The sequence below is a fragment of the Amphibalanus amphitrite genome, unplaced genomic scaffold (genome assembly GCF_019059575.1).
Source record: "Amphibalanus amphitrite isolate SeventyFive unplaced genomic scaffold, NRLGWU_Aamphi_draft 002129F_arrow, whole genome shotgun sequence".
NCBI lineage: Eukaryota > Metazoa > Arthropoda > Thecostraca > Balanomorpha > Balanidae > Amphibalanus > Amphibalanus amphitrite.
In genome coordinates this window covers 29,315-52,973 of record NW_024883622.1, presented here as the reverse complement: position 1 = coordinate 52,973, position 23,659 = coordinate 29,315, and the positions used below count along the sequence as shown (strand labels likewise).

Sequence of the window (23,659 nt, the reverse complement as noted above, 5' to 3'; positions counted from 1 at the left end):
GGGCTCACTCTCCGGAGAGTCCGGCGTGAGGGGCTCGGACAGAGGGGAGTCCGGCGTGAGGGTCGTGTTCGGTGACGGTGGTGACGACTGGCGTGTCCGTGGCGGCGGGGACGAGTCTGTCTGGGCTGGGCGCGGAGGGCGAGGGCGCGGCGGTGGGATCTTCTCCCGCACTGCCGGGAGCGGGGGCCACTCTGCTGGGTCCAGCATGACCTGTGTTGGTGCTCGTTTGGATTGATGTTCACGTGCCGCCTGCTTGGTGGCCTCGCGGTGCCAACGGCTTGCATCTTGGACAACGGGGCACCCCCTGTCCCAGGACGGGTGGGGCCCTCCGCAACTGAAGCAAAGAGGGGGAGCCTTACACCCTTCCGTCGGGTGGTCCTCCGAACAGCGTCCGCACCGCGGTTTGCGGCGACGACACGCCCGCCCACTGTGACCATACATGAGACAGTTTTTGCAGGGGCGAGGGGCATAGACCCACGGCGTGATCTGGACTCTCAAGTAGCCGCAATACACGACTTGCGGGAGGTCCCGCCCGGCGAACCATAGTCTTATTGTGGGGTTAGGACCCATCTTTTCGATGTTGTTGGACCTGAGCCTTTCGACTTTGATGACGCCTTGCTCCTTGAGCTCGTCGAGGAGCTCAGCGTTGCTGAGCTCCGTCAGCGCCTCGCTCCTGAGAGCACCTTCCACTGAGTTCAGTCGGTGGGCGAGCTGGGTTGTCACGGGTTGGTCTGTGAACGTCGTCATGTTGAGGAGGATCTCTGTTTGCTGTTTGTTTTTCGTCTGGATCAGAAGGGACCCGGACTGTACGGCCTTAGCCGAGATAACGGGGCCGCACAGGCGATCCAAGGACCGCTTGATGGTGAACGGGTTGCTGTTTTTGAACGTTAGGTTGTTTTTCTTTACCAGCACGAAAGCTGGGCCGTCAGGGATGGTTTCGGAGGGGGGCAGTGAGGCCGCCCCCTCATCCAAGATGAAAGGCATGTTGCTTATTTTTTTTTTTTCTCTGATGTGTTAGTAAAAGTTATAATGAATGTGGGGAAGCTAAGATAAGAAAAAAAAAAAAAACTAACTAGACAAACGGACAGCTATATAGTGAGCAGTCGGGCCGGTATACCGGGTGCCGAGGAAGCTCCCGACAACAACGAAGAGCGAAAAGAAGAAAGAGGGAAGGTTTGTAGGGGGGAAAGGGTAGAGTACCCTCGGAGAGAGGTAAGGGAAATAGAAAAAGTCGAAAAGCACAACCAACACCTACCTACCTATACGGTACCACCCACGCAGGAGTTCCAGCACCACCGGTGCGTCACCTGTCTTGATAAAGACAGGCGCACGCAGCCGGTGGTTCTAAAAACGCTAAAAAACGCCCGCTGGTGGTATCGTACCTATCCGGGAGGGATCGCAAATTGCCGCGGTGGCACGCCTCGTCAAGGTATGGCCTTATGTAGCATTTTAACATTGATCTGCATGCATATGCCACTATGAAGCATCTGCAAATTCGATGCAGGTTGCTACATAAGGTGCAGATGCTACCTTATGTAGCAAATGCAGATGCAGATGAATACGCAGGTGCTACTATGTAGCATTTTTTTGTGCTACATAAGGACTCGGAGCAGATGTGCTACATTAGGGAATGTCAGCCCGGGCGATACCAGGGTGATATGTCAGGTTATGCTACATAAGCGCATCTGATGCTCGTTTTGCTACATTGTCAGACTGCTACATGATGGTAACTTCAGATGTGCAGTTGGATCAGGCCTGCAAGCAGATTGCTACATAACGGACTTATAATTTTTTCAGCGGTTCAACCATCTGCCTCTGCTTTGCTACATAGTGGACTTAATTTTTCAGCGATTCGGCCATCTGCCTCTGCTTTGCTACATAGTGGACTTAGTCGAAAAAGTACCATTGCAGATTGCTACATAGCGGACTTGGACGAAATGAAGCCTCGGCAGATGCTACTTATGGGACTTGTATTATACTGACGTGTATTGAACGTTTGGTGACGTTCATTGAACGTGTATTGACGCGTATTTAACGGCCGCCGCAACACGAAGCCGTGCGGCCGCCACTCACTAGCGCTACTGAAAACACATACGGCGCCGGGCAGCGCGGCGTCGTATACAGCCGGCCGCGCGACGACCAGTGGTTTTACGCTTGTCACCTACCGGGAATGTCTGAGGCAGCGTGGCACGGCAACCGGCGTTTACTATCGACTTGTATTGTGTGTATTGTTGATTTATATGGTATTGCCAGTATTGTATTGATGGGCTTCAACACATGTTCGACGAGAGACCGCCGTGTCGGCCTCCGCAACACGAAGCCGTGCGGCCGCCACTGACTAACGCTACTGAAAAATTTGCCATAATTTGTTCGACCCCTAAGATGAAATAATGAGCGTGTAGGAAACTCTATTATGTACGGAACCCGCGTCAGTCAGAGTTGCTGGATTACTTCCCTAATCTCCAAAAATCGGTCAAAGTTGACAGGGTAACGAAGCCTTTTAATGTACGCATGTGGCAGGTCACCAATAATCACAATGATGACTTGAGCGGTGAGACCTGGTTGAATTGGTGAGTTGGGCGAGAGGAAAATTGAGAATAAGGCAGCTGACATTCCTATTAGCAGATGCGCTGAGGGATTCTTCAGTCAACCTATTCAAACACAGTTTGTTTCGGAACTGAAACTTGCCGATCACCGCCAACGGGCTTTGCCGACTTTGCCGACTTTGCCGAACGTGTTTGGTTTTTGGTCTCTAACTTTGCCATAATTTGTTCCGCCCCTAACATGAAATAATGAGCGTGTAGGACACTCAATTATGTACGGAACCCGCGTCAGTCAGTGTTGCTAGATTACTTCCCTAATCTCCAAAAATCGGTCAAAGTTGACAGAGTAACGAACCTTTTAACACGCGTAGTGGAAGGGGGGGGGCGGATTTCGCCCACCCCTCCTGTTTTTCGCTAAAAACTCGCGCCGCAAACCTAATATTGATGTGAAATTTCAGCTACCTGTGCAGAATTGAATTGCAGATCTTCTCGTGCAAGAAATAAGAAAATCGGCTCACAACTTTTCTACTAATAGCGGTGTAAAGTCAAACATCCGGCCACTGCCAGCCGTTGCGCGAGCGCCGCCCGCCTGAATTGTAGACTGTGCCGGGGCGGGATGGTCCCGTCTTTACATCGCGCTCGTTATCGCTGATTACATTGGATTCGCTTAAAATTTTGTGTGAAGACTAAGAAATGTACAAGCAATCTTCTGGTCCATAAATTTTGAAAATCGGCAGATAAAAATTTGAATTATGAGTGTGTAAACACAAAATTGTGATTGCCGCGTTTCCCGCGTCGGCCGCCGATCCCGCTCCAGCCGGCGACATCTTACCCTTAGCAGGCAACTAACTGCCATATTTATTGTTGGATTAACTAGAAATTCACCATACATAATCACAATCAGTCTGTCTGAGCTATCAGTCTGTCAATCCTTACGGTGTCCGGGAGTTGTCCCGTGTTCAGTCAAATTAAGCCACAACTGAGCATCCTTCATAATCCGTGATCCCGGTATGGCGGGAAACCTTAGCCAATCGGAGTGCCCAGATGGGTTGTCATGCCAACGGTTGCTTGGCAACGACTCAGAGTAGGGAGTCGGGGCTCCGGAGAGCTTGAGACAGCTTAGGACAGAGTGATGGGATGTCTTCTCGTAACGGCCAAACACCCCCCATTTCCGCTTATGTCTACACCACGGGCCACCACAGGCGGAGCAGCGCCGCACACAATGCAGCGAGCCGAGAGGCCGTGGCGACCTCTGCAGTCCATATCGCCAACCACTAGCCAGACATCTGGCTGGGCTGAATGGCTCCACGGACGGTGGTGACCTCTGCAGTCCATATCTCCAACCACCCGCCGGACAGGGCGTGGGCCGCGAGACGGACGTAGAGGGATCTCTGGGCTCAGAGAGGACGCCTTCATATGGACGCAGTTTTCTCCTTCCGAGTCCACGATCAACTTCCTGCGATCTTCTGCCATACGATCTTTTGCTCAGACTGCTTTACGATCTTTTGTGCGGTTACCGTTAAATGGAGAACCTACGCTCACCTAAAACGTCCTGCCACCTAGCAGATATACTGAGAAGTAGTATCTACCCAGAGGGAGTGATGATTAAATCAACAGACTTCCAAGTAGGTTAGTTAGGTGCTGCCACCTAGCGGACATACTGAGAATTAGTGCTCACCCAGAGGGAGCAGCGATTACATCGACCACTTTATAACGCCAAGGAGGTGCTGCCACCTACCGGCGGTACTCCAAACTAGTGGTTGACCAGAGGGAGCGGTGGTTTGCTTCAATGTTAGTTGATACAGGGCCGCCCGGAGAGTGCCCTGCCACCTACCGGCGGTACTCCGAACCAGTGGTTGACCAGAGGGAGCGGTGGTTTGCTTCAATGTTGATACAGGACCGCCCGGAGAGTGCCGACTCCTTATGAATATATATATATATATATATATATATATATATATATATATATATATATATATATATATATATATATATATATATATATGTATATATGTAGGTGGATTGTGGATCCACCTCGGGAGAGGTGCCCCGAGGCCAGTGGCAACTGAGCATCCTTCATAATCCGTGATCCCGGTATGGCGGGAAACCTTAGCCAATCGGAGTGCCCAGATGGGTTGTCATGCCAACGGTTGCTTGGCAACGACTCAGAGTAGGGAGTCGGGGGGAGAGCTTGAGAGGGGTGGGACTAAATGCTTACTTCGAAATCTAAGCTACGTTGCGGCATTGGCGGTTATGTGCGGCGTGTATGCCGCATGATTAGTAAGCGGCGACCACTAAATTAAAGACTCAAACGCTCCGACCGGTTCTCAATGAATAACACTGCATACCAAAAATGCCAACCGCTCTCGTCATAAGATATTCAGCTTTAAATAACTAGGTTATCTACATCATCATTTTGAACCAAATTAATACTTTCAACTTAACTCACTCATTCCTTCCTTTGTTGTCTCCAAACAGTCTTTCGATTGTCTGGAAATCGTATGCTAAATCCCGTACCTGTATGCGACTGGTGCATATAAAGGCCAATAAAAGAATTTGAATAGGCTCTGGCATGCGATTTCCTGGCTACCCAAAAAAGTCTGTTTCAGTCTTGCTATCAAAACATGACCTCGCCCGCACAGGGGGGGGGGGGGTTGATGCAACCCCCCTAAGGTTTTTCGCGAATAACTCGCTTAAAAAGCGGCTGATCGCGACGAAACTTTCAGTACCCTCGCATTGATCAATTTAACACCCATCCTGAAAATTTCATGACCCTGACCCAAATGACCCTTGACCTGTGACCTACTTTTCGAGACCATGTTTGGCCGGAACCGCGATTCAGCGTATGTCGGCTCGCATTAGCAGCGCGTTTGCAGTCTTTTCGTGGTTTCAAGCGTTCAAACATGTGATATGATGTTGCCCCCATGCATTAGGGTGGGTGTCAAGGTCACCTGAAGGTCAGGTCAGGCCATTGACCTTTGGTGACATCGGTTCACTTTTTCGAGTTTGACATGTTTCTAGGTCAGTTTTTTCGAGCTGAATTCGAATTAAGCAACCACATGAACGTTTACAAAGTAGTTTTGGTGCCTTCGTAACATGTTACGAGGCTGTCAGAGGCGGTTGACACCTACTACAAATACCTGGCAGGACCTCTACTGGTTGACCTGACCTGACCTAACCCGACCTGGCCTAAATGAATGAAGACATCATCTGTGATCAAAACTAGCATGATATTCGTGATCAGCACCCCGAAAAACCCCATAGCAGCCACACTACGACGTTCTAACAGGTCCCAATTTTCCCGCCTTTTGGGTCATTGACCTGACCTGGAAGGTCAACCGATGACCTAGGACCTTAAAATTGGGTATCATCGGCTTTCTCTCGTCACGGGCAACACGCTCGTTTTTTCCGCGAAGCTCTAGCTTGATCAGGAGCGAAACGGCAAGGGGTTATACCTTATACGTTCGCGGCTGAGTATTAATTTGGTTCAAAACAATGATGTAGATAAGTTAGTTATTTAAATCTAAATATCCTATGACGAGAGCGATGGACATTTTTGGTATGCAGTGTTATCCATTGAAAACAGGTCAAAGCTATTGAATTTTTAATTTAGTGGTCGCCGCTTACTAATCATGCGGCATACACGCCGCACATAACCGCCAATGCCGCAACGCAGCTTAGATTTCGAAGTAAGCATTTAGTCTCACCCCTTCCGAGTCCCCACAATGCTTTATGCTTAGGCCTTTATGCTTAAGCAAGTCAACACAATGGAAACCCTCGCCGGACCTATTGGTTTTCTACATACGCGCCGGCCAAGGGGGGGAGGGGGCGGGTACGAAATGGGTACGACCCCCCCCCCCCCACGCCGTATCGTCCCGGATACGGTCGCTTACACGCCTTTACACGCTTTACACGTCGATTACACGCTCTTCATTCTTATAATAAAAAGTCGCAGTGCATGCATCCAGCATTCAAGGGTAAAATATTTTTACCCCGACCGCCTCAGGCGATCACGTGTTGTCACCCACATGGCCGCAGCTGCCTCTCCGTTCTTAAATGTGTCTTGCGGTGCAGTATCACCCCTGGTGCGGACGGCTAGTGTCATCTGGGGAGCGAGGTTAGAACTAGCATGCGCCACCTGAGCGACGAGGTGTCACTGCGGGCGGTGGCTCGTGCCTATACGGGCGCTGGGAAAGGCTGGCATGGGGCACAGACACGTCTTAAAGGGACCCTCCCACCTTAATGCCTTAAATCGGAAATATAGCGCAGATATCTAACGATTTTTAAATGTTAGACTAAAACGTTTTGTAGCACGCGGTGGTATATGCTGCTTTGTGCGCAATAAGTGCCGCACTTTCAGCTGCCAAACTATTGCTTCCAAATAAAGTCGCTAGGAACAGCGGAGATCCCAAAAAGTAAGCAAAAGTAAAAGTCTAATATCTTGAAAACCGGTGAATATTTTTCGGTGAAATTTGGTAGATATTCGTTTTCGCTCTTTCTGAACCGAGCGACATCACTTTCATGCCATTTCATAAACTTTTTTGAAGGTGGGAACTGGGAGGGTCCCTTTAACATAGCACAAGTAAGTCACAGTAATTGAAATAGGCCGGTGGTAATATTGTCACACGAATGCAGCACGAACACAGATACGGCCGATTAGACGGCCGGCAGCGGGCAGCCGCTGCCAATATTCTTCAGGATAAGGTTGGGGCCGCTGTCGCCTGGCTGTCAGCTGTTGTGCCAGGCGGTCGTGCCGGTGGGCGGTAGCGGTATTCCAGAATTCCATTATTTACCTAATTGCTTTGCTTTTAAAGGGGTTTAAATAATAGACGATTCCGGGCTTGTCTCGTGAGGTTGTTATCATAATTAGGAGACGTTTGTTATTAATCTTACCGAGACCGTAGCATTTCAATGCAACAAATTCGGACGATCGTTCCCTAGTAGCACACAACATTGACTTCTATGGTGTATTTAGCGGAATGCCCTTCATGGTCACACCTCGGTCACCCTTATAATACTCGCGAAAACATACCTTTACCGAAGAATAATCGGAAACCGGTACAGAAAGGGCGAGGAGCCTGTTTCCGAATATTCTCACGGAAACATTCCTTTACCGAAGAATAGCCGGAAAACAGTACAGAAAGGGCGAGGAGCCAGTTTCCGAATATTCTCACGGAAACATTCCTTTACCGAAGAATAGCCGGAAAACAGTACAGAAAGGGCGAGGAGCCTGTTTCCGAATATTCTCACGGAAAAATACCTTTACCGAAGAATAGTCGGAAAACGGTACAGAAAGGGCGAGGAACCTGTTTCCGAATATTCTCACGCAAACATAACTTTACCGAAGAATAGTCGGAAAACGGTACAGAAAGGGCGAGGAACCTGTTTCCGAATATTCTCACGGGAAAAGGCTTTGATGGCCTATTTTTCGGAATGCCTTTTATGGTCACTTCTCGGTCACCCTTATAATTATCACGGAAACATACCTTTTCCGAAGACTCTTCGGGAGAACTACCAATCCCGTGGACTCCCATGGGAATTAGGCGGCATTATTGTAGGCATTTTTTATTCGGGTGCCACCGATGCCACTCAAGTGTCACGGTATGCAAGGCCTTGGTCCCACCGGTCGTGCGATGTGCTCTTTCAGCAGAGACCGTACCGACTGGCATTTAGCGACCGCTGACCGTTCTAAAGACTGTACGGCCGGCAGCGGGCGGTCCGGTCCTCGCCTCCGGCTAATTGAGGGGGAGACCGCGACAGGGGACCGCGCGTCCCCTGTCCCGTTGTGCCGGCTCGCAGAGTGCGGACGGGTGTGTTGAGTGTGTTGTGTCCAGTGTCGTCTGACGTCTCCTCCTCCGACCATGAAGGTTTCCGCCAGTTTCTGCTGTGCGACAATCAGAGCATTAATCCTCGTTATTGCAATGCTAGAACAAAAAACCGGCGCTGAAACGTTCACTTCAAAATGGCGGCGGTCACCATCGTCACTCATTTGCCAGCGGCAAAGGGGAAAAGTGCTGCTGGTAGCGTCATGTAGCGGGCCCAGGTAACGGTATATAAAAATAGATTCAGGGTAGCAAAACGTAGGGACATGCGTGCTGCTAAATGCACTTACGTAAGAATTTATTATCTAAGCTGAAAATGGCCTTTGTCTTAGTTCTTGGGCCGGAATTAAATAGCCGGCATTAACGTAACGTAAACGGAAGACCTGACCAATTGCCAGCTATTAACTTTCTTCCTCCCCCGGCTATAGCCTCATGGCTTGCCGGGAGGACAAAAAAAAATTGAACTGAATGTACTTAAAGGCCCAATTTATTACCGCTGTTACATAGGAATCTCAGCTTTGTTACAGGAGTGCGAGGCTCGACGAGCGACTCAACCGCAAGATGGCGGAGACTGAGCAGCGGCCGAGGACGTGTGAAGTAATGTGTGAAGTGTAGCTGACTCGAAAAAGTGAAGAGCTGTGCATATATCTTAGAATTGCAGTTTTCCCCGAATATTGACTGTGACGGTGACGCTGGAATATTTTAGGTAGCTCTCTTTCTAACCGATGACTGTTACACGCGGGTTCATGCGACGGTTGGCGGTTCTCTTCTGTCATCTTTGAGCGCGCTTCTGGCTTCACACGGCGCCTGGCAGCGCCATTGGCGTATCTGTCTGCCTCTGTCTGTCTGAAAACTGCACAGCACGCTTCTTTTTCAAAAGTCTTCCTTGAAAACGACAGCTGCGAGCCAGGTTTGTCGTCCGTTTGCAGACATTTGTAGCTTGAAAGGAGCGCAATCGATGCGTTGTGGATCCCGTTGGCTCCGTTCGTCAGCCGGTCATCGCTGCTTGTATATTTGTGCCGATGAAATGATGCCACGTCGCCAGATCACTGCAGCAGCTCGCCAACAGTAACTTGAAAAACAGCCTGACTGCGCTCGACGTAGTGGTCTACTCCAAATCGACGGCTGCCAAAGGGAAGAAAAGTGTTGGCGCCACCACAGCGTGCGTGACTGCTCACCGCAACGAGTCCCTGGAAGCATTAGGGCGCAAACAAATGTCACCATTGTCGAGATCAGGCTGCCGGTTATCAGTAAACTGTTGCGTCAGTCGTGTTTGTCCCGACTGAATCGTCTATGGCAGCTCTCTGGCTTTCCGGTAAGCAAAAAGCTTCGATACCTGACGCCAGAAAAAGATGACCGAGTCTACCGCTGCCACCGCTCCTGCTGCTGGCGCCGCCAAGGCGGCCAAGGCAAAGGTGCCTCGCACCAAGCCGACGCACCCGCCCACCAACGAGATGGTCCAGGGAGCCATCAAAGGTCTGAAGGAGCGAGGAGGCTCGTCGCTGATCGCCATCAAGAAGTACATTGCAGCAAACTACAAGGTCGACGTTGAAAAGCTGGCGCCGTTCATCAAAAAGGCTCTCAAGACTGGCGTCACCAGCGGCGCCCTGGTGCAGACTAAAGGCAAGGGTGCCAGCGGATCGTTCAAGCTGTCTTCCGCTGCTGCCAAGCCGGCCAAGCCCGCCGCAAAGTCGCCTAAGAAGCCTGTGGCCGCGAAAAAGACACCAAAGAAGACTGCTGCCAAAAAGTCGGCGGACAAAAAGAAGACCGCCAAGTCTCCCGCCAAGGCCCAGAAGCCCAAGGCCAAGCCAACCAAAGCTAAGAAGGCCAAGTCGCCGGCGAAGAAGCCCAAGGCACCGAAGCCCAAAAAGACGGCTGCCAAAAAGCCTGCCGCCAAAAAGGCCCCGGCTAAGAAGTGAACGATGTGCCTGACCGTTCCGCTGGCACATGTCAATGGCTCTTATCAGAGCCATCTAATCGTCTCGTTTTTGTCTTTTTAAGCACAGATGATATCTGGATCTCCCCACTCTCCTAGGAGACGACCATCCACTTCTCCTCGAAAAACTCTTCGCATTTCTCAAGGACGCGCAACTTCTCCACGAACTTTAACCTCCGGCCTGGCCTAGTGCCAGAAACTTCCTCCTCTCCTACATTCTTCTCCGCCATTTTCTCTCCGCCGCGCCGTTGATTGTACGTGCTAATGATTGATCTTTCATTCTTGCTGTTGATGTTCTTGTGATTTTTGTGATTATCGTTTGATGTTGTTCCCCCACCGCTTCTCATTCGCACTAATTGCTCCGTTGAATCGTCGATCTGGCCTAATCACCTGTGATTTACACGCGCGCTAACGGCGGCGGAGGCGCGGCACCGCGAACACTTAGGTGACTCCACATTGCGCGCTCCGATCAGGTCGATTGGGCCGAGATCGTTGAGCGTCAACACCGACTGGGGGCTTAGCTTTTCCTGTTTGGCCTCCGGGCGCCCTTCTCGCGCGGAGTCACCTCCCTGTCCCTTTTCTTATCCCTCCTTGCATAGACATATTGCGCGCTCCGGTAAAGGCCCCGTGCCAACAACCGTCGCAGCGCCAACACCGACTGGGGGCTGAAGCGTTTGCTGCTAGGCGACCCCGGGTGTCCCTCCCGCGCGGAACCGTCTCCCATCTCCCTCTTCGTCACCCTCCTACACATTAGCTTAAACGATACAGGGTTTTTTCCCCGCGCTATTTTGGCTTCAGCGCGGGGTTTTTCCTTTTGCAATAGGCGCCGGGTTTTTCAGTTCATAGAACGTTGTCCCTGGCTATTACACCCCACAACCGAACACTGACACCTTACACAAGTATGACTGTGTGTATGAATGTTAATAAATACATGAACCAATGTTGTGTTTTCGGTTCCAGCGCCTTCTTTCGGCACTTCGGCAACAAGTAAGTACTCCGTTAGCTTTGCCACACCTAAGATAGGCTCCCACGCTGTTATTTGCTCCCGGTTTAACATAAACCGGTTTAACGTAACTTTTGCATCCCGGCCAAAATTGCCGGGTTAACTGTCAAAATTGCCGGGTTAACTGTCCCACCGCTCGAGACTGGCGCTAGGCTGGCCGAGCAAAAAAAAAAGGAATCGAAGCGATTCAAAACTGTCCCTTAACCTGCTGGGGGAGGGCAGAAACTGCCCCCCCCCCCCTCCTCCCGTTTTTCGCCAATAGCTTCTAAACGCGTTACGCCAGCGACGTCAAACTTTCAGCACCTTATTACACATCAATTTTACACGTTCCCTGAAAATTTGAGCGAAATCCGTCAAAAAAAGTTTGAGAAAATGACGTTTTAGTGACGTCATGTTCGCCTAAAAAACGGCAAAATTTCAAACGCCGCTAGTAGCTGCCACCGCTACGTCCCTTATCATGCGGTTCTGTTGCGATTTCGATAGCGACCATGGTAAGTGCGAAACAAGTGCAGATCAGCGTCTGTTTGAAGCCGACGACCCGCTGCAACAATGACCCGGATGTAATCATCTGTGGTGCAAGTCCACTATTTGATTTATTGGTCTTGAAAAAGACCTATTTGTGCTGCTAGGAGCGGCACCGGCCGGCATGGGAGGCGATGAGCGATGATCAGTGATGAGATGAAGCGAGCGTCGACCGGCACCGGCTGCCAGGCCAGCCAGCTTACTTGCTGCTCGTGTACTTGGTGACGGCCTTGGTCCCCTCCGACACGGCATGTTTGGCAAGCTCACCGGGCAGGAGCAGGCGGACAGCAGTCTGAATCTCCCTAGAGGTGATTGTCGAGCGCTTGTTGTAGTGCGCCAGACGCGAGGCCTCGGCAGCAATGCGCTCGAAGATGTCGTTGACAAAGGAGTTCATGATGCTCATGGCCTTCGACGAGATACCGGTGTCGGGGTGGACCTGCTTCAGCACCTTGTAGATGTAGATGCCGTACGATTCCTTCCTCTTGCGCTTACGCTTCTTATCTCCCTTGGAGATATTCTTCTGGGCCTTGCCGGCCTTCTTTGCGGCCTTTCCGCTAGTCTTCGGTGGCATGGCGGCGCTTCGAGTGCAACACACTGTTCAACACGAAACGTAGGGTATGTGGCTTTTGGAATTCGGTTAATAATGCGTAATGGCGGTGGGAAAAGTGGGTGAGCACCGGTGTCCGGCACCGCTACGTCCCTTTTTAAATCCAGCTGTGATCGCAAATACAGGATTGCACGTTTGTTGCTACATCTTGTTCACATACAGCCATGTCTGGACGCGGCAAGGGCGGCAAGGTGAAGGGAAAGGCCAAGTCCCGGTCCTCCCGGGCCGGACTTCAGTTCCCTGTCGGTCGTATCCATCGTCTCTTGCGTAAGGGAAACTATGCCGAGCGCGTCGGTGCCGGTGCCCCCGTGTACCTGGCTGCCGTCATGGAGTACCTGGCCGCTGAGGTACTCGAGCTGGCCGGCAACGCTGCGCGCGACAACAAGAAGACCAGGATCATCCCTCGCCACCTGCAGCTGGCCATCCGCAACGACGAGGAGCTGAACAAGCTCCTGTCGGGCGTCACCATCGCCCAGGGCGGTGTGCTGCCAAACATCCAGGCGGTGCTCCTGCCCAAGAAGACCGAGAAGAAGTAAGCCTGCATCTGGCTCAGTCGACTCGAACCCTGTAACAGGCCTTTTTAAAGGCCACAAAATACCAATGGAACTGGTCACAGGTCACTTTCATGACAACGCGTCGACTTATCACGCTATCTGGGGAGCACCCAGAGCTGTTTCCGTTGGCGTGAAACGTTAACCCACGCCCCTATCTCCTGAACTACTACAGACATTGAATTTGCGATTGATATCTCTTATTGGTCAAGCTACGGCGAAAAAAAAACTATTTAAGGGACTGTCCCACCTTTGCATTAGTTCGGAGTTGAGAGAGCCAAGTTGGCGGCCAGGTTCAAAAACCACTATATATCCTGTTCGCAATATCCTCAGTTTCGTGGTGTTAGAGAAATTCGTTCCCTTCATTTGAAAAGTGGGCCTTGGCTAAGGCCCTATCTCTTAACTATTAACGGCCATTTGATGACGTCATCAGCCGTTTCACGCGTTCGACCTGTTTTACGAATAAGTTGAAATCGGCGCCGGGGAAATCTCGCACTTTGCTTATAATTCGAGTCGGGCTATCGTATAACTATTCTATTTGCGTAGGTTTGCGGGTTATTTGAAGTGCTCAGTTTTTGCAGCGAGCTTTTCCTCTTAGGGCCTGCGAGATATCTGCGTACACACATATCCCTTCAGCATTAGACGTTGACCAGGAATGCGGCTGAATTCACGTGACAAACTCGATGGCGGTCCCTCCATTCAGGAGAAAAATTACCGGCCGACGACTGGGAAATTCCACCGGCCGGCCCGGCGGTAGTGTGTCGGGCGGCGGGCGGCGGGGTTTCCCCGTCCAGCGGCCGGCAGCGCTGAGCCGAGTCGTTCCCACGGTCTGGCGGCCAGCTGGGTGGGGGCGGGGTGGGGAGTGGGACGGCCGATTGCCAGCCGCTTCTCCACGGGCAGGTGCTGCCACCTGCGCAGTAGTTCCACCGGCGGCCGTGGTGAGCCGGAAGATGATTGTCGGTTCGGGGGGGAGGGAGAGAGGGAGGGAGGGTCGGGGCAGAGGGGTGTGAGGAGACCCGAGGCGTGGCGCGGCAGAGAACTGAGAGCGCGGCCCGAGTCCAGGGAGGGGGGAGGGGACCGGGCAAGGCCGAGCCGAGATAAGGCACGCATTGTTCACAGAGGGAGGGAGGGGACGGGGCAGACTAGCAGGACAACAAAACCAGCAGTCCAGGACTAGAGCTCGGAGGTGCAGACGGCCAACATATAAACTTTAATGATGAACATCAAGCTAGTAACATGCATACTGACACCAGATCGTACCAACCTGAACCGGACTATTGAATCCAATTCGTTGAAGATATGTTACATGTCACATGAGCTGTCAAAGACGCATATTTATGGATGCATGCATTGCAGTCCCTGCCACGCCTGTCCGGCATGGCAGGTGCTGTCCCTACCAGCCATATGCGCCATTCACAGTTGCAGCGGTTGCTGTACATTAGCGTCATCTATGATTCACGAAAAGTCTCACGATGTTGTACCCATTTCCCGCATTATCTACGGTGGTATTAGTTCGTGAGAGAAAACGTGAACGCCCATAAGGTGTGCTGGAAGGTGGTTTTCCGAAAAGTCTCACGATGTTGTACCCAGTTCCCGGATTATCTACGGTGGTACAATTTCGTGAGAAATACCGGAAAACATGGTCCTGGCTTAAAGGAAAAGGGCCACCTTCGTGAAATATGAAGATATCGTTGTTTTTCATTTTGACATTATTATTTTTCATTTTCTTTTTAAAACTGGGGACAGAAGTGCACAATTCGCGAAAAAGTATTTAAAACTGTTTAACATATTGGTACTATGTTGATACTCTCTACGGCACCTACTGTGTGATGGCATAGCGATGACGTCACACTCAAACCAATCAGCGTTCAGAAGACAGACTCGTCGGATTGTGTCAGATAAGCTGATTGGTTAAAGCTGAGCTGATTGGAGCTGATTGGTAAAAAACCAAAACCAAAAAAAAAAACGCGGGTGGCTGTATTACAGGGTAAGGACGCATTCCTGGGATAAGGACGCATTCCTCTTTTAAAATTACCGATACCTACGAATGGAAGCCGAAATCGGCCGTAAGGAGATAGACTGGAGGGTTTTCGGACACGGGCTACTAGATGGCTATCTCAGTTTCAATCCCCATGTTAAAGGTGGCCCTTTTCCTTTAAGGGGCTGTGACGGAGTACCGTTCGTCAGGTCGACACGGGACTGGTGTCAATCGCTTTTCCGAATTTTCTCATGGACACATAGGTGCCTTGCCGAAGAATATTCGGAAAATAGTACGGAGAGTGCGAGGGAGCAGTTTCCGAATTTTCTCACAAGTTTGACGCGCTGGGGCGCGGCAGTGAGCCGGAACATCCGGGAGCTCTGGTCGCGCCTGGGGCAGGGATGCGGGCCCGAGGCTAGATGCTCGGCGCTGGCCGTAGGACAGTTCCGCGCGACGACCCCTGTCAGTCCCGCCCCTCACCCCCCGCGGTGCCGGTCTCGGGTCCCGTCTGCCCCTACTTTGGCGCCATCTACGATTCACGAAAAGTCTCACGATGTTGTACCCAGTTCCCGGATTATCTACGGTGGTACAATTTCGTGAGAAATACCGGAAAACATGGTCCTGGCTTAAGGGGCTGTGACGGAGTACCGTTCGTCAGGTCGACACGGGACTGGTGTCAATCGCTTTTCCGAATTTTCTCATGGACACATAGGTGCCTTGCCGAAGAATATTCGGAAAATAGTACGGAGAGTGCGAGGGAGCAGTTTCCGAATTTTCTCACGGACATATCCTTCAGGAGGGTGCTCACCAGGTTTTTTTTTTTTTTTTGAATTTTGCTCCCGACAGGCCGAGGCCCTGGTCGGGGTAGGGGGAAGTTACTAGCTGGCAATTAGCCAGATCTTCCGTTTTACTTTACTTTAATGCCGGCTATGTTATTCCGGCCCAAGGCAATATCAAGAACAAAGTTTACGTTAGCCCGGCTCATGTGACGTCCGGTGGAAGCAAGTGCAAGGGAAAGCCAGAAAGGGTGCCAGAGTGGCAGTGCCGAGAGGGATTTTGAGTACTTACATTTCTTGCTGCTGAATCTTGATGCTGAAATGTGGTAGTGTTGTAATGTGTGCTGTTGTTGTGTTGTGAGTTCCACCAGGAAAGTCCTAACTAGAAAAACCTGGCGCCTATCTTAGAGGGCAAAACCTGTGCGCTTTTGCCAATTTGCACAGGAAAAATCCCTTTGCTTTGATATTACGTTACGTTATATCGCTAATGTGTAAGTGTGTTTGTGGAGCTATCGCCTTCATCCACTCCCGGGGGCCAGGGATGCAAGCCACCTAGGCCATGCCCGGGGTGTCCGGCCAGATAGCTTCTGGGTCTCGAGTGGGCCTCAACCTTTAAGAGGGATCCCTGTCGAGACCCAAGAGAGGGATGGGCAGGTCCCGATTGCCGCCGCCGCCGCCGGAGGGACGCAAACACGCGCGCTCGCAATCGTAAGGGAAAACAAGAACAATGGAAACAAAACAATCACAATGAAACACGAGAAAAACCAAGAGCAAATCATGTCTCCAATGAGTTGGGGGAGAGGAGCCCACCGCCGCGTGCCAATGGTCCCGCGGCGGCGGCTGGTGCCCGTAAGCTCGGGGCTCCTGCAAACTCCCACCAAGTGCTGATTTGTATGATGGGAGTACTGACGTTTCAGTGTGGGCTCCTTTGGTGTGACAATCTATAATAACGGGTCGTTGCGGACGGCATAGTGCCGACACCTCTGTCTACCGAGCAGATGGGGGGGGGGGGGGGAGCCCGCCGCCGCGTGCCAATGGTCCCCGCGGCGGCGGCTGGTGCCCGTAAGCTCGGGGCTCCTAAATTGACATGGCCTGTATCGAATTCTTCAGGAATCAAAAAGATTGAGTCCCGCGCCCAGAACCGCTATCGACGGCTTGCCGACCACAGAACTGAGCGCGAGACTGTGCTATATGGATCGGTCTAGCCTGGAATTCTTCAGGAAAGAGAAAAGCAATTCGAGTAGATCCGGGTGAGAATCGCCGAGGAGAGTAGGAATTGAAAGTGCAAGTTGGTTGTCGGTGATATATTGGATTATAGGTTGCCTCTCTGCTTGATATTGGGGACAGTGGATCAAGAAGTGTTCAATTGTGTATCTTATGTTACAACGTTGGCAGATTGGAGGGGGGCCTTGATCAAAGATATATTCATGTGTCAATTTAGTATGTCCGATTCTAAGTCTGGCTATAATTACTTCTTTAAGCCGGGTATTTTGATAAGCAGTCGACCAGTGTCCGATAATTGGTTTGATTGGGTGAAAGTAGTAATGTGGATTTACGTCCCATTCAAACTGGACATACTTTTTGTAGGACGCGTAAATGACATTAAGATAATCTGATACCGGGCATGGGAGGGAGTTATTGGGGGGATCACGGAGGCTGGCTTTGGCCGCTTTGTCCGCGCGCTCATTCCCCACAATATTCGCGTGACCGGGTATCCAGATTACCTTAACTTCTCTGTTTTGGTCGGTGATTTGATTAATTTGTCTTTTAATGTCTCGCGTGATTGGGTGCGAATCATTATGGGCCGCTGCGATTGATTGCACTGCTGCCTTGGAATCAGTGCAAATCATTAGTTGTCTATCAGGTTTGTTGATTACGTGTCGAAGCGCTGCACTGATCGCGTAGAGTTCGGCCGAAAAGATGGAATGGTTATCGGAGAGGCGGGTGGATTGTGCGAATCCTTTTATGTAGAAGGCAGCTCCGGTCTTGTTGTCCGCCCGAGAGCCGTCTGTGTATATAAAAGTATGGTCTTTATGGTCGTTTTGGAATTCGAGGAAAAGTTGTTTCATTTCATCAGTGTTCATGTCTTTTTTGTTGTCATCGAAGAGGATAAGGGTTTGGATGGGGTGCCTAGTCCAGTACGGGCTCAGTGGAGGGTTGTCTAGAACCTTTGGAGTTTCTATTTTATAGTCCCTAAGTATGTTTTTAAGGTGTCTTCTTATTGTTTGGTACTTGTATTCTCTATGTGTTATTATGTTATTTTCTGGTAGGTCACTGAGTATAGCATATGGTATTGTATCTTTTCTTGCCATTACTTTCGTGTAATACCTTATAAGCTGGTATTCTCTTCTTCTTTCCAGAGGAGGAATGTTTGAATCAACACGGAGATTCGATGAAGGTGAAGTGCGGAGTGCGCCAGAAATAATGCGAAGAGCGGAATTCTGGATACTCTCGACCTTGTTACTGAGAGTAGTGGATATATTTGTTAGTAAAAAGGCATTATAATCCAAGATGGATCGAATCAGAGATGTATATAGAAGTGTCAGTGTTTTTCTGTCGGCGCCCCAGTGTGTACCAGAGATACATTTCATGATGTTGAGGCGCCGGGTGCACCTTCCTGTGATGTCTGCTATGTGTTGTGTGAAAGTGAGTCCCCTGTCCAGTGTGATGCCTAGATATTTAAAGGTATTTGTTTGCGGAATCTCAACCCGGCCCAAACGGAGCGGGCGTGGAGGTGTGGGGTGTCTGCGTTGTTTGGAAAAGGTTAGTGAGGCTGACTTGTGGGGAGCAATTTGCATTCCCCACTTGTCACACCATTTGTTTACGTGGTTTAGTACCGTTTGAAGTTTTTGGTTTGCCGCATTCACATTGTGGTGCGACGTCCAGACCGCCAAATCGTCCGCGTACATGGAATAGTGTACGTTATGTGTTACATTGTGTATATTGTCAAAGATGTCATTTATATATATAAGGAAGAGCGTCGGGGAGAGAGGACTTCCCTGAGGGACGCCGTGATCGAGGTTATGTAGGGTTGAGTAGGTGTTGCCTACTCTGACCTTGAAAGTGCGGTTATTAAGAAAATTACTTATGAAATTGGCCATTCGGCCGCGTATTCCCATGTTATGTGTTTTTATAAGTATAGCTTTGTGATGTACTTTGTCGAAGGCTGCTTTCAGATCGAGGAAGAGTGCAGCTGTAACTTTATTATGGAAAAACCCCTGTTGTATCGTGTCAATAATGTGTATCAAGTTGTCAGCTGTGGAGCGTGCTGGTCGAAATCCGTTTTGGTGTTGTGAGAGCTTGTGTTGTGATTCTAGGTACACTCTGATTCGATTGTTGACCATTCTCTCGACGATTTTAGAGGCACAGCTCGACAATGAAATTGGTCTGTAACTAGCTGGATCGGTGCTATGTTTGTCTTTTTTGAGAATGGGGATGATTATACTTTCTCTCCAGGAATCCGGAAAGTGGCCTTCAACCCATAGCTGGTTGATGACCTTGAGAAAGTGTTCAAGGCCAAAGGGGGTTAGTTTTCTGAAGAACATGTAGGGCAGTTTGTCCGGGCCTACCGAAGTATTCCCACACTTTACGATTGCATGTTGTAGTTCATATAGGGTGAATAGGTGATTGTAATGTTCTGTGTTGTCGGATTGGAACGTGAGTGTTGATAGGGTGGTGCTGAGGTTGTTGTGTAGAGTGCCTGAGTAGTTGTTGTTTGAGGATATGTTTGCATAATGGGCTGCAAATTGTGTGGCAACTGCTTGTGGGTCTGTTGTGAGTGTGTTTTGTATAATCAGTGACGGAATTTTATATATCTTTGGTTTATTGATGCGGAAACATCTAAGATGTTCCCAGACTTTAGTAATGGGTGTGAAACGGTTGAATTTGTTCGAAAAGCTTTCCCAAGACTCTTTTTTTGCTGCGTTGATGACTTCTTTTGCGTTCCTGATTTCGTTCCTGAGCTGAATTTCATGAGCAACACAGGGGCAGGCCCTACATTTCCGTAGGGCTCTGCGGCGCCTCGCGACTGCTTTTTGACAGTTTTCCGTCCACCACGGGGCGTGTTTGTAACCCTGTCTTTGCTTTGTCAATGGGACAGAACGTTCAGCTGCTTCGCCTATTATCTGAAGGAAACTTTCTATGTTTACTGTATCGTTGTCATTTACGTTATTGTTTGTATTGTCGTTGAAGCTAAGAATGTCAAGTTGTTCATCTATGTCGTCCTGGAATGTCGTCCAGTCCGCTTTGTTAAAGTTCCATTTCGGGAGGTATGTATTTATGGTTGACCTTGAAGAGGATTCAACTGTTATATGTATAGGATAATGATCACTAAAGTATTGGTCGATTTGCACTTTTGGGGTAAAAAGCAAGCTGATTTCTGGAGAAGTCAGCACAAGATCAATTACCGAGTATTGATTTGTTCCGTTCATGATTCTGTGGAATGTTGGTGATTTGTCATTAAGACAAATGATATTATGTTTGTTAATGATGTTGTAAAGTGTGGTGCCGCGCTGTGTTATGTTGTTGCAGCCCCAGGCAGTGTGGTGAGCATTAAAATCACCTATTATCAATTTAGGGGAGGGGATTTGGCCAAAGAGTCGATCCAGTTGTTGGTACGTTACGTTAATACTAGGTGACAAGTAGAGAGAGATTACATTAACGTCTCGCTGTGCAATTTTGATTGTGGTTGCAACGTAATTTAGGTTAGAGTCAAAGTTAACTTGATGATGTAGAAGGTTGTTAGAGACATACAAAGCCGAACCGCCTCGGCGTGGGGAATCATTTACGTTATTGCAGTAAAGAGAATATCCGAAGAGGTTAAAGTTATATTTAGTCGAGTCAGTGTCGAGGAAGTGGGTCTCTTGGATGGCGGCTACTAATGGCTTTTTATTAACTATATATTCACGGAATTCCGCCCAGTGGGATACTACAGAGTTAGCATTCCACTGGAGCAGGAATTCCTCCGTGTGTTGTGGCATATTACTGTTTCTTTAGAGCGGACCGAGTGAGCGGGCCGGACCTGGCTGACTCCAGCACATCCAGGTCGGCCAGGCTCAAGGGAACGGTGTTGTTCCGGCGGAGCGGTGGAGTGTCGTGGGGCGGCGGTGAGGGGGTGGGGGCGCTGACTATGGTAGTGTCTAGCTCGTCGAGCTGTAGGGAGATAGTGTCGGCCTCTGACTGGCCGCTGCCGAGGCTCTCCGCGGAGCCGCTCGAGTGTTTGGAGAGGCGGGACGGCCTTGGAGCGGGGTCGTCAGTGTCGGTGTCGGTGTCGGTGACGGACCGGACGGAGGGCGAGGCCTGAGGGGCGGCCGGTGAAGACATGTCGGTAGTGCGCTTAGGAGCGGGTGGCACGGAGCGTGCCGGTGGTGAGGCCACCTTATGGGGCGCACCTGGGGCCGGCAGGGGCGGCCAGTCGTCCCCGGCGAGAGGGGCGGTTGCGGTGTCGGTCGGGCGGGCGACGGCGGCGGCGGCGGTCGGGCGGGCGGCGGCGGCGGCGGCGGTCGGGCGGGCGGCGGCGGCGGCGGCGGCGGTCGGGCGGGCGGCGGCGGCGGCGGTCGCGGAACGAGTGGGAGGGGACCCGGTGTCCGACGGCGGGTGAGGGGCGGGGAGCAGCCCGTCGGGCCGCTCCTCCCGGAACCACGTGGCTCCGTTGGGCCGACCGTGGCCTTGGGCCCGGTGCTCCGCGCGGCGGTTCTTGACTTCCGCGCGGTGCCACTGCTTGGCGTCCTCCGCGATAGGGCACCGGCGGTCCCACGCCGGGTGGGGACCGCCGCAGCCGGGGCACTGTTCGGGCCCGCTGCACTTCTCCGCGTCGTGCGGCCCGCCGCAGCGGCCACACATGGGCTGGCGTCGACGGCAGGCGCGCTTTGAGTGGCCATAGGCCCAGCACTTGGTGCAGGGGCGCGGGGCCGGGACCCAGGGGTCCACGGGCACGGAGAGGTACCCGCATCGGATGGCCTGCGGTAGAGTGCGGCCGCTGAACGTGAGGCGAATGGTCGGGTTTGGTCCGAGTTTTTGGAGGTCACGGGACCGGAGACGCTGTACTCGGACGACGCCTTGGGACTGCAGCTCTTCGAGGAGCTCTCGGTTAGGGACCTCCGTGAGGGCGTCCGAGCGGACCGATCCCTCGATCGAGTTAAGTCGGGTGGCCAGGGTGACAGTGATTGGTGTGCCTCTGAAGGAGGCGGTACGGAGCAGTTGCTGTGTTTGGGTCGCTGTTTTTGTTTCAATGAGGAGGGCGCCACTCCTGAGAGCTTTTAGAGAGTTAACTGGCCCTATATAGTTGTCAATCGACCGGCGAAGAGAGAACGGGTTCGTGTGCCGGAAACTGCCTTCCTCCCTTGTCACAAGGACGAACGCCGGTCCTTCGGGGATGGCCTGGGAGGGGGGGAGCTCGGCGGGCTCCTCGGATGGGTGACCCGGTGGAGCCGGCTCGCGGTCGAGAGAGTCCATGTTGTTGATGTATTCGGCTTTCTGTTTTACTACGTTATGTTTTGTTGGTTTTGTTTAAGTACGTATTGGTATTACCTCTAACCGTTTAACTCTTAGGAATAAGCAATTCACTAAAGCGTCTTGGCAGGATAAAAAAAAATTGGGCGGAGGGGGCCGGCAGGCCGGTGACCCCGGAAAACCCGGCTAACAACGAAAAGAGGAAAGTCGAGAGGCGGGAGGGTGGGGGGAGATTAAGAATCTCCCGAAGAGTGGGTGAGAGAAAAGATGAAAAGTCGACCACCTTAGCTGGCCTGCCTATCGGCGCTAAAGTTCGCCACTAAAAGGCCTTGGAGCGGCCACCAAGGGATAATAGAGCTGTCTTAAAAAAGACAGCTCTACGCGCTCCTACTGTTAAAACACTTGACCGAACGGGCAAGCCACGTACGAGTACAAGGTCCAACAGTATCCTGTGCTCACCAGGCACCCTCGGCTGCTGACCAGCCTATTGGCTAGACGATCGGGGATGATTTGCGTCTCAATAATGGAATACAATCAATCGGTGAAAATCTTTCAGATTAAGTGTGGCCTTTAAAAAGGCCTGTTGTTCGTGGGGCTTTCGTCGCGAGGCATTCCGCTTAACCGCCGAAGCCGTACAGTGTGCGGCCCTGGCGCTTCAGAGCGTAGACGACGTCCATGGCAGTCACCGTCTTGCGCTTGGCGTGCTCGGTATAGGTGACAGCGTCGCGGATGACGTTCTCCAGGAACACTTTGAGAACGCCGCGCGTCTCCTCGTAGATGAGGCCGCTGATGCGCTTGACACCGCCACGACGAGCCAGGCGTCGAATAGCAGGTTTGGTGATGCCCTGAATGTTATCACGCAAAACTTTACGATGCCGCTTAGCTCCTCCTTTACCCAATCCTTTGCCGCCCTTGCCACGTCCCGTCATCTTGGCGAGTAATTGGTGGTACCTACCTTCAGCGCCAGGTAGGTTCAATAAGTACAGGTGTTGCCGTCTGTGTGCCAAGCGGGTAGCCTCTTGAAAAAGAACGCATGCTGTACATTTGTACAATCGTGCGCTTTCAAAATTCAAGTCTATGTCTTAGAGAAAAAAACCGCGAAACTTCAGGACACTTGCTGTGACGGGGGCGGTTCGCCACGTTACAGCGGTGGGCGCACACGGTTCGCCGTGCTATCCGCGCACCAACTGGTGCCGGTCGCCTCTGCCTGGCCTTCAGCCCTATATGCTTAGCTAATTAGGTAGGTCATATAGGGCAAGGTCGACTTTTCCATCTTTCCTATCACCCGCTCTTCGGGAGACTCTTATTCTCCCCCCTCCCCCATCGCTCATCTTTCCTCCTCGCGGTGAGTCGGGTTTTCCGCGGTAACCGGCAAGCCGGCCCGCTCCGCCCATTTTTTTTATATTTTTTCATCAGTAATCTTTGACATAGTCTCAAGTCAGACCGTTCCGGTCATGTATCGGCAGGGGGA

The 23,659-nt window shown here is 51.3% G+C and overlaps 4 protein-coding genes across 4 annotated transcripts; 2 read left to right on the top strand and 2 right to left on the bottom strand.

Annotated features, from left to right (window-relative positions):
- Window positions 1-9,712: 9,712 nt before the first annotated feature.
- On the top strand, window positions 9,713-10,337 carry LOC122376418 (late histone H1-like). Its single transcript, XM_043356285.1, has one exon. The coding sequence runs from the start codon at window positions 9,718-9,720 to the stop codon at window positions 10,282-10,284; it is 567 nt and encodes a 188-aa protein (XP_043212220.1). The 5' UTR covers window positions 9,713-9,717; the 3' UTR covers window positions 10,285-10,337.
- A 1,559-nt stretch (window positions 10,338-11,896) lies between these two features.
- Window positions 11,897-12,448, bottom strand: LOC122376417 (histone H2B). The gene has a single exon (XM_043356284.1). The coding sequence runs from the start codon at window positions 12,395-12,397 to the stop codon at window positions 12,026-12,028; it is 372 nt and encodes a 123-aa protein (XP_043212219.1). The 5' UTR covers window positions 12,398-12,448; the 3' UTR covers window positions 11,897-12,025.
- Window positions 12,449-12,548: 100 nt separating this feature from the next.
- On the top strand, window positions 12,549-13,028 carry LOC122376419 (histone H2A). The gene has a single exon (XM_043356286.1). The coding sequence runs from the start codon at window positions 12,598-12,600 to the stop codon at window positions 12,967-12,969; it is 372 nt and encodes a 123-aa protein (XP_043212221.1). The 5' UTR covers window positions 12,549-12,597; the 3' UTR covers window positions 12,970-13,028.
- Window positions 13,029-22,750: 9,722 nt separating this feature from the next.
- On the bottom strand, window positions 22,751-23,146 carry LOC122376421 (histone H4). Its single transcript, XM_043356289.1, has one exon. It carries the CDS (start codon window positions 23,115-23,117, stop codon window positions 22,806-22,808), a length of 312 nt encoding a protein of 103 aa, XP_043212224.1. The 5' UTR covers window positions 23,118-23,146; the 3' UTR covers window positions 22,751-22,805.
- Window positions 23,147-23,659: the final 513 nt, after the last annotated feature.

Bases quoted from the DNA above. Each gene is read 5' to 3' on its own strand.
- LOC122376418 (XM_043356285.1), top strand. From the start codon at position 9,718: ATGACCGAGTCTACCGCTGCCACCGCTCCTGCTGCTGGCGCCGCCAAG.
- LOC122376417 (XM_043356284.1), bottom strand. From the start codon at position 12,397: ATGCCACCGAAGACTAGCGGAAAGGCCGCAAAGAAGGCCGGCAAGGCC.
- LOC122376419 (XM_043356286.1), top strand. From the start codon at position 12,598: ATGTCTGGACGCGGCAAGGGCGGCAAGGTGAAGGGAAAGGCCAAGTCC.
- LOC122376421 (XM_043356289.1), bottom strand. From the start codon at position 23,117: ATGACGGGACGTGGCAAGGGCGGCAAAGGATTGGGTAAAGGAGGAGCT.